Source organism: Panthera uncia, chromosome C2, assembly GCF_023721935.1.
Source record: "Panthera uncia isolate 11264 chromosome C2, Puncia_PCG_1.0, whole genome shotgun sequence".
Lineage (NCBI taxonomy): Eukaryota > Metazoa > Chordata > Mammalia > Carnivora > Felidae > Panthera > Panthera uncia.
The window spans coordinates 79,898,042-79,911,438 of NC_064810.1; the positions used below are offsets into that span (position 1 = coordinate 79,898,042).

Sequence of the window (13,397 nt, forward strand, 5' to 3'; positions counted from 1 at the left end):
TGGACACTTACAGGTATGAGTCTCAAGTTCATGATCATAGCAGTGAAATGATGACCTAGTAGAAAGAAGTACTGTCTGCTGTTCCATTTATTTTAAATTCAGCCCTTTCTTCCCCTGCAAGTTTGCTTCACTGCAAAAGTAATTTTTAGTTGTATGTCTTTTTGTTCCAAAAATTTCTTAAAGTGGCTTCAAAAGTGCAAAAAGTTTAAGTAGAAGTGTAACACGTTAGTTCTCAAAGTATGTGCCCATTTTTTTTACACGTAGGTCAAAGACTTGGATCTGGGCTTTCTAACAGCCAAAATAAGAAGGGATATGATCAATTATGTGATTTTCAGAGTCAACAAAAACAAGTAGGGCCACAACAACCCCACGGAGTCTGATAAAGTCATCAAGCTTTTGAGTCATTAGTTTTAAGAGCCTGGAAGAAGGCAGGCTGCCAGGGGCAAGGAAACCAAAAACTTAGGCAGAGAGAGGGCATGCCTCTGTTTTTAATCCACACTCAAATATACAAAGCTTGCTTGAATTTGGTGTTTGGATTTGGATTAACATGTGGCTTTTAAAAGCTACAATCAGTGCAGAGACTGGCACCATGCCAGCATGCAGCGTTACCCTACTCCCTTTACCCTTTGCTTCTATGATCATTTGAAAGACTACACAAAATACTTCATTTACCAAACTGGCTTCATTACCAACTGGGCTCAGTGCCTTTGTCCCACAGCACTCCTGCAAGGAATACTCCCTTCTAAATGAAACTGCAAAGTATTCAAGTTTGGCACAAGACCTCCTGCACTGCTTGCCACCTTATTGAAGAATGGCATTGGTTGCAAACGTGCTAATGACACTTCATGGTCTCTGTCCTTTTGCTGTACGTTGGCCCGTGCGACGCTTTCTCAAGACTAGGATCCTGTCCCAGATGACATTGTATTATGGCTTCTGATTCTTTCCCTACAGGGTAGACATCCATAGAAAGGAGAACTCTGGGGCTGCAGAGAAGCCCGTGACCATCCATGCCACCCCAGAGGGGACCTCTGAAGCCTGCCGCATGATTCTTGAAATCATGCAGAAAGAGGCTGATGAGACCAAATTGTAAGTTTGCATGTAATGCCCAGATCACTTAACAGAGAATAAGAGTAAGTTCTCAGCCTTTTAAGACAAGAAATTTTTTAAAAGCTGTAATTCTGTTATTTAGTAAAGGGACCAGAGGACAGATTATTTTTAAGAAATTTGTTCCCGGGGCGCCTGGGTGGCTCAGTCGGTTAAGCGGCCGACTTCAGCTCAGGTCACGATCTCGCGGTCCGTGGGTTCGAGCCCCGCGTCGGGCTCTGTGCTGACAGCTCAGAGCCTGGAGCCTGTTTCAGATTCTGTGTCTCCCTCTTTCTCTGACCCTCCCCTGTTCATGCTCTCTCTCTCTCTCTCTCTCTGTCTCTGTCTCAAAAATAAATAAAAACGTTAAAAAAAAAAAAAAAGAAATTTGTTCCCAAGAAGGATACAGTAGGAAATAGATGTTTTATGTTTATAATATGGCTGTTTCTCCACTTACATGTTTCTTTTGGTGACCTGAAGCTTCCATCACCCATTACTAACATCTGTTTGTAGAAACATATAGATGCGTGCTAATGTTGTGCAGTGACAGAAATGCTGTATATTTGCACTGTTCAGTGTGATAGCCGTAGCTGCATGTTGCTACTGAGTGTTTGAAATGTGGCTAGTGCAATGGAAAAGCTGAATACTTATTTTAATTCATTCAAATTAAATAGTCACATTCATGGCTAATGGCTGTCATACTGGACCGTGCAGGTATGTATGGAATGTACCTTGTCATCAAAACCCATCAGTTACTGTTCCGGAAAACGTTTTTACCACCATGTTGCACTCGTGTAAATTTTCCTTAAGTAATAGAAACTGGTATCCAAGTAACTACTCTTCTTCCATCTACTTCCTTCCTTTTCCGTTTTTTACAAAATACTTCTTAGGATTTCTGAGTGTCATACCAATCTGAATGGCAGGTATGGTTCTTACTAAACCCGTTGACTTTGTATTGTAAATGAATTAATGTTAATGGAATAGACAGCATAACGAAAAAAGTTCTGTCATTTTGGCAAAAATCCATTTATGGGTAGTTTGACAGAGAAGCAGTGAGGGATGAATCAAATATAAAATTAATTTAGCAAATACAGTAATCTCAAATAAGAGTGTTTTAAAACCAAGAAGATGGAAGTAGTCCTTAAAAGGAAAACAGGAAAACATTGCAAATCTCTTCTCGGATTTCATAAGGGACTCTAACATAGGAATTATTACTTATGAATTATTTACTCTGGGGCTTTCGAAACCCCCCAGATACCATGGCTTAATTTGAATAAGCCCCTCCCTCAACCAGGGTATTGAAAACTTTTAAAAATAGCACCCTTTTTGGTCCCTCAACCTCTGTACAAGCAACTTAGAATATTCTAATTAATCAAAAAGACTGAGTTATAAATTGATTTTTAAGTTTTTGTGTAGAGCCGACATAGAGTTGGAACATCTTTGAAATTAATGTTTTTGAGTGCCACAGTGTGGTAAGCCCTGTGCCCGGAGATGAGGCTGTAACCATAAGCAAGACCCAGTTCTTGCTTTCATGGACCTTACAGTCCAGTGGGAGAGTCCATTTGCTAAATGGATAGTTATAGGTAATTAAGTACAGCCACAAGAAGTGTGAGAGTAGGGGCGCCTGGGTGGCGCAGTCGGTTAAGCGTCCGACTTCAGCCAGGTCACGATCTCGCGGTCCGTGAGTTCGAGCCCCGCGTCAGGCTCTGGGCTGATGGCTCGGAGCCTGGAGCCTGTTTCCGATTCTGTGTCTCCCTCTCTCTCTGCCCCTCCCCCGTTCATGCTCTGTCTCTCTCTGTCCCAAAAATAAAAATAAAAAATGTTTAAAAAAAAAAAAAAAAAAGTGTGAGAGTAGAAGGTGGTTGCCTGTAGTTGAGACCTAATCAGGGTTTTCAGAGAACAGGAAGAGATTTTGGGGGCTTCAGAGAAGACCTCCCTGGGTAAGGACATTTAAGCTGAGCCCTGAGAGGGATGAGCAGAAGGTACAGGATGTAGAAGAGGGATCCTAAATTTTCTTTTTATTCATTTATCAAGTGTTTGTTGAGCATCTACTATGTGCCGGCACTGTTCTGTGCGCCAGTGAACAAAGCCAACAAAAATCCTGCCCTCTGAATACATTCTGGTGGAGTTTCTTTTTTACTGTTCATAGTAGCAATGCATCTGGTACATGCCTTTGGTCCTAACTAGCAAAAAAAACATAACAAGTGACTTTGAAATTAAGAAACAATATTGTTCTGTAACATAATGAGAAGTCCAAAGATGGGTGGCTCCAGGGTCAGTTGAATCATGGACTCAGAGACCCACAACCTTTCTTTCTATTTTGTCTTCCTCAGAGGTATCTGATGCTCCCGTGGTGATGACAGGATGGGTATAGTAATTTCAGACCTTGTGTCCCCACAAAAAAAATAGTCAAAAGTTGAAAGAGAGGGCATCCTTGTTCCTTCTGTTTTGAACATTTTTTGGTTCAAAAACACATAAAATTTATCATCTTAACCATTTTTTAATTGGGGTATAATTGATAGATAACACTATATTTCAGTTATCCAACATAATTATTGAGTATTTGTATATATTGTGAAATGATCACCACAATAAGTCTAGTTAACCTGTGTCATCATACATAATTATAATTTTACAATTTTTTTCTTGTGATGATAACTTTTAAGATTTGCTCCCTTAGGAACTTTGAAATATTCAATACAGTATTATCTATAATCACCATGCTGTGCATTATATCCCATGACTTATTTATTTTATAACTGGAATTTTGTAACTTTTGACTCCCTTCACTAATTTTGCCCAGCCCTCATCCCCTACCTCTGGCAACCACTAATCTGTTCTGTGTACGTATGAGCTTGTGTTTTGTTTTAGATTCCACATGTAAATGAGATTATGCAGTATTTGTTTTTCTCTGATTTATTTCACTTAACCATTTGTAAGTGTACAGTTCAGTAATGTTTTATATATTCACATTATTGTGAAACAGATCTCCAGAACTGTTTCATCTTGCAAAACTGAAATTGTACCCATTGAACAACTCCCCTTTTCCCTCTCCCTCTAGCCTCTGGTAACTACCATTTTACTTTCTGTTTCTATGAATTTGACTACTTTAGAGACCACATATAACTGGAATCATGCAGTATTTGTCTTTTTGTGACTGGCTTATTTCACTTAGCACAATGTCTTCAAGATTCATCCATGTTGTAGCATGTGAAAGGATTTTCTTCCTTTTTAAGGCTGAATAATATTCCATTGTATGCATACATCACATTTTATTTATTCATCCATGGATAGACTTTGGGTTGCTTTCACCTTCTGGCTATTGGGAATAGTGCTGTTATGAACATGAGTGTGCAAATATCTCTTTAAAATCCTACCTTCAATTCTTTTGAATTGAGAAGTGAGATTGCTAGATCATATGGTAGTTCTATTTTTAATTTTTGGAGGAACCTCCATACTGTTTTCCATAGCAATTACATCATTTTATAATACCAGTAATGCACAAGGGATTCAATTTCTCCATATCCTCACCAGCACTTGTTATTTTCTGTTATTTGGATGGTAGCCAAAAGAACGGGTGTGAAATAATATTTTGTGTTCACAGTATCTCTTTGGTTTTTACTTGCATTTCTCTGATGATTGGTGAGATTGAGCATTTTTCATATGCTTATTGGCCATTTGTATACATTTTTGGAGAATGTCTGTTCAAGTCTTTTGCCCATTTTTAAAATCGGTCATTTGAGGGGGTTGCCTGGGTGGCTCAGTCAATTAAGCATCCAACTCTTGGTTTTGGTCAGGTTGTGATCTAACAGTTTCGTGAGTTTGAGCCCTACATAGGGCTTCTTGCTGAAGTTCAGAGCCTGCTTGGGATTCTGTCTCCCCCTTGCCCCCCCCCCCCCAACATATGCTATCTCATTCTCTCTCAAAATAAATAAATACACTTTAAAATTTTATAAAAATAAACAAAATGGGTCATTTGATTCTTTTGTTGTTGAGTTGTAGGAGTTCTTAATATATTCTGGATTTAATCCCTTATCAGATATGTGATTTGCAGATATTTACTTCTTTTCCCTAGGTTGCCTTTTCACTCTGTTGATTGTGTCCTTTGATGCACAAAAGTTTTTAAATTTGATGTTGGATTTTTCTATTTTGATGTTTGTTGTCTGTGCTTTTGTGGTCTCATGTCTAAGAAATTGTTGCTAAGTCTAATGTCATGAAGCTTTCTCCTGTGTTTCTTCTAGGAATATTATAGTTTTACATTTACATTTATTCCATTTTGAGTTAATTTTTGTGTATGGAGTAAGATAAAGGTGTAGCTTCATTCTTTTTCATGTGGATATCCTGCTTTCCCAGCACCATTTGTCCTTTTCCCCACTGTGTTATCTTGGCACCCTTATCAAAGATCATTTGATCATATATGCAAGGGTTTATTTCTGGGTTCTGAGTTCTGTTCCATTGATTTCTTTGTCTGTCTTATTTAATTGTAGAGAGAGAGAAAGCACATGAGCAAGGAAGAGGGGCAGAGGGAGAGAAAGAGAGAATCTCAAACAGGCTCCACACTCAGTGCAGAGCCCAACACGGGACTCGATCGCACGACCCTGGAATCATGACCCAAGCCGAAATCAAGAGTTGGATACTCAACTGACTGAGTCATGCAGTTACCCCTATTTGTCTATGTTGATGCCACTACCATGCTCTTTTAATTACTGTAGCCTTGTAATATGTTTTGAAATCAGGAAGTGTGAGTTCTCCAACTTTGTTCTTCTTTTTCAAAATTGTTTTGACTGTTCAGGGTCCCTTGCAATTCCAAATGAATATTTCTGCAAAAAATTCCATTGGGATTTTGGTAAGGGATTGCACTGAAACTGTAGATCACTTTGGGTAGTGTGGACATTTAAACAATATTAAATCTTCCAATTCACGAACATAGGATGTCTTTACATTTATTTTTGTCTTCTTTACTTTCTTTCACCAGTGTTATATAGTTTTCAGTGTATAAATATATTACCTCCCTGGTTAGGTTTATTCCTAAGTATTTTATTCTTTATGATACTATTGTAAATGAAATTATTTTCTTAATTTTCTTTTCAGGTTGTTCATTGTTAGTGTATAGAAACACAATTGATTTTTGTATGTTGATTTTATATCCTGCAACTTTGCTGAATGAGTTTATTCTAACAGTTTTTGTTTTGTTTTGTTTTGTTGGAAATTCAGAGTTCTCTTTATATAAGATTATATTATCTGCAAACAGAGTCTTTAGATTTTCAATTTGGAATTGAATCAATTTCAATTTTTATTTCTTTTTCTTACCTAATTGCTCTAGCTAGCACTTCCAATACTAAGTTGAATACAAGTGGTGAAAGTGACTATCCTTCTCTGATTCCTGATCTTAGAGGAAAGCTTGCAGTCTTTCAGCATTGAATATGATATTCACTGTGGGCTTTTCACAAATGGCTTTTGTTAAGGTAGTTTCCTTCCATTCCTAGATTGTTAAGTGTTTTTATCATGAAAGGGTGTTAATTTTTTGTCAAATGCTTTTTCTACATCAAGTGAGATGATCATGTGGTTTTTGACCTTCATTGTATTAATGTGGTGTATTACATTGATTTTTATATATTGAACCCACCCTGCATTCCAGAAATATGTCCTACTTGGTCATAATGTATCATCCTTTTATGGTGTAATGCTTTTGGATTCTGTTTACTTGTATTTTGTTAAGGACTTTTGTATCAAAGGATACATCAGGGATATTGGCCTGTAGTTTTCTTTCCTTGAAATGTCTTTGTCTAGCTTTGGTATTAGAGTAAAGCTGGCCTCATAGAATCAGTTTGGAAATGTTCCCTCTTCTTCAGTTTTTTGGAAGAGTTGGAGAAGGATTGGTGTTAATTCTTTTTTTTTTTTTTTTTTTTTCTTTTTTTTAATGTTTGTTTTTTTGAGAGAGAGACAGAGCACAAGCTGGGGAGGGGCAGAGAGAGGGAGACACAGAATCTGAAGCAGGCTCCAGGCTCTGGAGCTGTCATCACAGAGCCTGATGTGGGGCTCCAAACCCCCCAAAGCACAAGATCATGACCCAAGCTGAAGTCAGAGGCCTAACTGACTGAGCCACCCAGGTGCCCCTGTTGGGAGGTTTTTAATTACGATTCAGTCTCCTTACTCATTATTGATCTGTTCAGATTTTCTATTCAAGGTTCAGTTTTAGTAGGGTTTGTGTTTCTGGGAACATCCATTTCTTCTAGGTTATCTATTTTGTTGATGTACAACTATAAATAATATTCTCTTGTAATGATTTTTATTTCTATGACATGAGTTACACTGTCTTCTCTTTCATTTCTGATTTTAGATATTTGAGTGTTCTTTCTTTTCTTAGTTAATCTAGATAATGTTTGTCAGTTTTGTTGATCTTTTCAGAACAGTTCTCAGTTTTTCCTTTTTTCTCTCTCTCTTTTGCTTATCTTTGCTCTAATCTTTATCATTTCCATCCTTAAATTAGCTTTGGGTTTAGTTTATTCTCTTCCTAATTCCTTGAAGTTGTTGATTTGAAACCTTTCATTCTGTTTCTTTGTGGTTTTTTTTTTTTTTTTTTTTTTTAAATCCATTCAGCCAATCCATGTCTTTAGATTGGGAAGTTTAATTATTTTACATTTAAAGTAATTACTCATCAGAAAGACTTACTATTGCCATTTTGTTGTCTGTAAGTCTCATAGCTTTACTGTCCCTCATTTTCTCTCTTACTGCTTTCTTTTGTGTGTTTTTTTCTTTGTTCTTTGCTTTTTGGGTGTTTTTAGTTATACTTTGAGTCTCTTCTCATTTCCTTTTATGTGTATATCCTATAGACATTTTCTATGTGGTTACCATTGCAATTACATAAAACATCTTAAAGTTATAGGATTCTATTTTAAACTGATAGCAACTTAACTTTAATAATATTCAAAAACTCTGCTCTTTTACAGCTCTATCCCTCCACTTTGTTATTGATGTCACATATTACTCTTTATGTATTTTATACCCACTAACAGATTTATCTTTTTTGAAATGTTATTTAAATTCTATGCATCAGAATTCTTATAGTACAGGTTATATTCTATTTGTGTGTTTACTTTTACTAGAGAACCTGATATTTTCATATGGCTTTGTGTTGCTGTCTACTGTCCTTTTTTTCCATTAAAGGACTCCTTTTAGCATTTCTTATAGAGCAAGTGTAACAATAATGAACTCCCTTAGCTTTTGTTTATCTGGGAAAGTCTTATTTCTCCTTCATTTTCAAAGGACACTTTTGCCAGTTACAGTATTCCTGGTTGATGTGTTTTTCTTTAAGCATTTTGAATATATCATCCCACTCCCTTCTGTCTTGCAAAGTTTCTGTTGAGAAAACTGCTAATAATCTTATGGAAACTCCCTTGTATGTGACTAATCACTTTTCTCTTGCTGCTTTCAGGATTCTCTCTTTGACTTTGGACACTTGAATTATAATATGTCTCAGTGTGGTTCTCTTGGGTTTTGTCCCAGTTAGAGTTCTTTGAGCTTCTTGAATCTTTGTGTCCATTTCTTTCCTGAGATTTGGAAAGTTTTCTGCCATCTTCAAATGAGCTCTCTGCCTTCTTTCCTCCTTCTGGGATTCACATGAGTATCCGTTAGCATGGCCCATAAGTCCCTTAGCCTTTCTTTGTGCTTTTTGGGGGCTTTTTTCATTCTTTTTTCTTTTTCCTCCTTTAACTTCCTGATTTCAAATGACCAGTCTTCAAGTTTGATCAGTCTTTCTTCTGCCTGTCAAGTCTGCTTGTTGAACCTCTTTAATGAGTTTTTTTGATTTGGTTATTATATTTTTTAGTTCCATTATTTGTTTTTATAGTTTTTATCTTTGTTGATATTCTAATGTTTTCATGCATAGTTTTCCTGATTTTGTTTAGTTGTCTGTCTGTGTTCTCATTGAGTATCTTTCTGACAGTTATATAAATTCTTTGTCAGGTAGCTCATAGATCTGCATTTCTTTAGGGTTGTTTTCTGGAGTTAAATTTTGATCCTTTGATTAGGCCATGTTTCCCTGTTTCTTTGTATGTCCTTTAATATTTTGCTGGAATTTGAACATTTGAAAAAACAACCATCTCTCAGTCTTTGTGTACTGGTTTCATTCAGGGGAAGACCTTCACTTACCATCCCTGCTTATGGTCTTAGGGATTCTCAAACCTTTTCTCATCTCTTTCTTCCCCTGGTTTCTGACTGTAGAACTGCAGCTCTAACATACTGCTCACTTCTGTTTTCAGTGCCTTCCAAAACTCTAGCACCAGTCTCCTAAGTGCTCCAAGTCAGCAAGACAGAAACCGACCCCTTGGTGGCTCCTAGATAAGACATATGTTGAATATATGGTCAAGTCTTTGGTTTCCATCCCATGGGAGGATTCCTGATAAGGGATATTTCCTCCCATTTGCTCCTAGCTATGCTGCATAGAGGAAGGAGCATGTACAGGCACACCAAATGCTGTAAATTTTCCTACTCCTTTTGCTAGAATCCTTTCTTGGCTTTACAGTGGCCAAGGTGCTATAGCTTCTCAGCTGATCTCTAGAATTCTCACAGAGGTGTTCTAGTCTCTCTGTTGTTAACTTGATGTCTCTGTGGGGTTAGGAGAACCTGTGGCTTCCTACTCTGCCATCTGGCTGGTGTTCTTCCTTGTGTTTTTTAAGAGCAAAGAAACCTTCCTAAAGTCCTGTAACAGACTTCTCCTCTTACTTCCTTGGCTAGATTTGCCTCATGGCACCCACTTCCAATCAGTCTCAACAAGGGAATATATTATTATGATTTGGCTTATGTTAATCAGAACTCATGTACTCTGGATCACCATTTGATACCTAAACAAAATGGCTCCCATTTGTAAAGGGAACAAAAGTGGTTTAATAGCTATTAGGAGACGACCAATGTGCCCACCATAAGTGTTAAATTGTTGTTTGTCTCTTTTAGAGCCGAAGAGATTCCTCTGAAGATCTTGGCCCACAATGGCTTAGTTGGAAGACTTATTGGAAAAGAAGGCAGAAATTTGAAGAAAATTGAACATGAGACAGGGACCAAGATAACAATCTCATCGTAAGCCACCCATTCAGATTAATTGTGCCCAAAATGGAAAACTTGAGCATTTTGATATGCCCAACTCCTTCATCTACTTTTCCTTAAAATGGGAACATAATTATAAACGATGTAAATATATCTAACACCATCAAAACAAATACATAAATAGTTACAGTCAGACATTTTCTACTATGGATATGAGCTAAGTCACCTCTAAGACGCGAGATCAGATGGCAAGTATTTGATAACGACAGTGTGTGGTGAGGGAATCCAGTTTTCTCCCCACGTCCTCCACCAAGACTTGTTTGTGATCCTTCTGGGATTTTATTTTTCCTTTTGAAAAAAGGAAATCTCTCTTTTTTCCCGGTGGCCAGCTTGCAGGATTTGAGCATATACAACCCTGAAAGAACCATCACTGTGAAGGGCACAGTCGAGGCCTGTGCCAATGCAGAGGTAGAGATTATGAAGAAGCTCCGTGAGGCCTTTGAAAATGATATGCTGGCTGTTAATGTAAGTGCCAATGCTTTCTTCTCTACTGGTTTTCACATGTGTTTTCAGGCAGGACACAAGCCTCTCTAAGAATAGTTGTCATTCAGCTGGTGAGGAAGTGCCTTAGAATAGATCTGCAGAGTTATTCCTGCCTTCCTGGGGCAAGAGCATTAAAACAAGCAGGAAACCAACTAGTAAATTATGATAAATGCACTGGACAAAATAGTGTGAAGCTATTAAAATCTTAACTTTGAGGATTATAAAATGACCAATTGCTTACGATATTCATTAAGAAAAGAGCAGATAGAAGTGTATTTAACTAGGGTTACAGTTATGTAAAATAGTATGGAGCAAAATGGAAGGCTATCTACAAAAATAAAAACAGCTGGTATATTAGGAAAGTGGGATTTTTTTCTACTTTACAAACTTTCTGTCATGTTGTCCTGTTACTTTTTAAATTTAAAAATGCTTCAAAAGTAAACTCTGATTTTCATCCCTGTCTTACTGATGTGCACTTCTGGATCACCCGGGAAATGTCAATCACCTTGGCTGTCCCTGATTGTTCCGGCAGACGTCTGGATTTGGGCTTGTCCTTCCTGTTACTGCTAACTGATTCTCACTTTACAATGGGGAGACACCAGTCTGACCTTCAGAAATCTTAAAAATCTCGTCTGTCAGCAAAGCCCAAGCCCAACTCAGAGGAGTCATTTGTTTCATTGTTTTTTATTATAATGATGTTCTGACATAAAAGAGGAAAGGATACTGCAATAAGTCGTTATATGCCTATAGTTCATCTTCAGTGGTTATCAACTCATGGCCTGCTTTGTTTCACCTAAGCCTCCATGTGCTTTCCCAGCCTCCCTGAATGATCTGGAAGCAAATCCCAGACCTGGTGATGTTTCATAGAGGAGTAAATGTTGACAAAGAGTTACGTAGGCTAAAGCCAGTGCCATCAGTGCACCTCTTTCTAAGGACCCTCCTGCTCAGGTCAGAACACTATCCCCTCCTCGCCCCAGCACCCCCTTAGCAGCCCACATCACATATGGGACATGATGAGTACAAGATCACATTGTCACCTTCTCCCCGTTTGTGTGTATTTGTCTGTGGAAATATCCTCAGATGGCATCACTGTCTTCTTTTGGACTCTTGACATCATATGATGTCATCCAGAAAAGCTACAAAAGGGTCTGGGTGCTCTAAGTATCTCCACTTAGCGTATCGTTTAGATTCATTCATATCTGTACCAAAGTCACACGTTGACAGATGATTAACAGAATTACTGGATCTTATATATCAAATGGGGTAAAGGTTAAAGAACCCATCTCTCCTATTCCAAACATCCTAAAAGAAGGCAAGTTAATGGGTGACCCTAGTCACAGATAAGAAAACAGAAAATGTTAGAGAACTGCTTAGTGTTCAGGGAGATGAAGGTAGGGGCAGGGTGGACACAGCCCAGATGACTGCATCCCTGTGCAGTTAATACCCACCCCCTGCCTAGGTGAGCATCCCCATGTTGAAATGTGAAATAAGTAAGCAAGTGAGATAATCACAACACTCGCAACTAAATGGTGAAAAATTCAAAGTTGTGAACCATCCTGAACCTGAGAATGGAGTTTACATGTGTTATGGTATCCTAGTGAAAGATCTGATCTTTCTCTGGATAGAGTTGGAAAAACATATTAACCCAATATTTTTTAAACATATTCATTCCACAAGTATTTATTGAGTACTTACTATGTACCAGGCACTGAGCACACAATACTGAGGAATATAGTCTCTGTCCATGAGGAAGTTATGATCTAAAAGGGAAGGGGCAACTATACAGGCAAGTCAAATACCATGTGATGAGATTTCAAATATTATTTGAAAGAAACACAGGAATGTTGGTGGGGGCACACAGAAAGGTCACTGGAGTGGAGACCTTTGGAGTGAAGAGACACCTAAGCTCAGGTGAAACCCACATGGCAAGTAGGACTTAGGTCAGGAGGAAGAGAAGCAGTTTCCCTGCATGATGGATAATGTGTGCAGAGGCCCAGAGGGGAGAGAGGAGTGGGACTGGGCATGGTGGGGATGAGTGGTTAGCAGGAGAGAAGATATGGTGGCCTGGGTCCCCCAGAGGAGCGTTGTTGGCTGTGTTAAGATGTGTAGACACTCTCAGAGAAGCTTTGAAGGTCAGCTTGAGGTTTGGAGAGCCCACCCCAGCAGCAAGGGGGTCCGTGAGGCCAGGGCAGAGCTGATTAGGAGACCGGACAAAAGATGGAGGTTGACTCAGGCAAGCTGGGCCTCTCTGGTCTCCTCCCCTCATCTTTTTTTCCATTTCTGTTCCCAGCAACAAGCCAATCTGATCCCGGGGTTGAACCTCAGCGCACTTGGCATCTTTTCAACAGGACTGTCCGTGCTGCCTCCACCAACAGGGCCCCGAGGAGCTCCCCCCGCTCCCCCTTACCACCCTTTCGCTGTAAGTAGCTCAGCACCCAGAGGTTTGCTCATGTTCTGGGCACCCCCAGGCAGCAGCGTTACTCTGCTATGTTGAACCAGCGAGCTAAAGCTTTAATTTGGAGGCTGTGCTCATAAGTGATTGTAGGATAAATCCAACATTTCTTAGGACTTCTTCCTAATGGACAGATAAATATTATTAAAAATCCTCTAAATACGTGCTCTGAAACATAGTATATGTCATACCTAGGAAAGAAACTACAGTGCTAGCAAATTCACTAACTAGAAGCCTATTATAAAAAAGGAAATTTGAATTTCTTAATTCAAATAAG

At 38.6% G+C, this 13,397-nt stretch overlaps 1 protein-coding gene across 2 annotated transcripts in view; it reads left to right on the forward strand.

Annotated features, from left to right (window-relative positions):
* Positions 1 to 13,397, forward strand: part of IGF2BP2 (insulin like growth factor 2 mRNA binding protein 2) — a 157,614-nt gene that overhangs the window by 122,998 nt on the left and 21,219 nt on the right. The window contains exons 7-10 of one of the 2 annotated variants that reach the window (XM_049628424.1): positions 952 to 1,086; positions 10,036 to 10,158; positions 10,515 to 10,650; positions 12,959 to 13,087. In XM_049628424.1, the coding sequence (XP_049484381.1) occupies positions 952 to 1,086; positions 10,036 to 10,158; positions 10,515 to 10,650; positions 12,959 to 13,087 (523 nt within the window). The remainder of the gene's footprint in view (positions 1 to 951; positions 1,087 to 10,035; positions 10,159 to 10,514; positions 10,651 to 12,958; positions 13,088 to 13,397) is intronic. The other variant, XM_049628425.1, reaches the window with a different exon arrangement.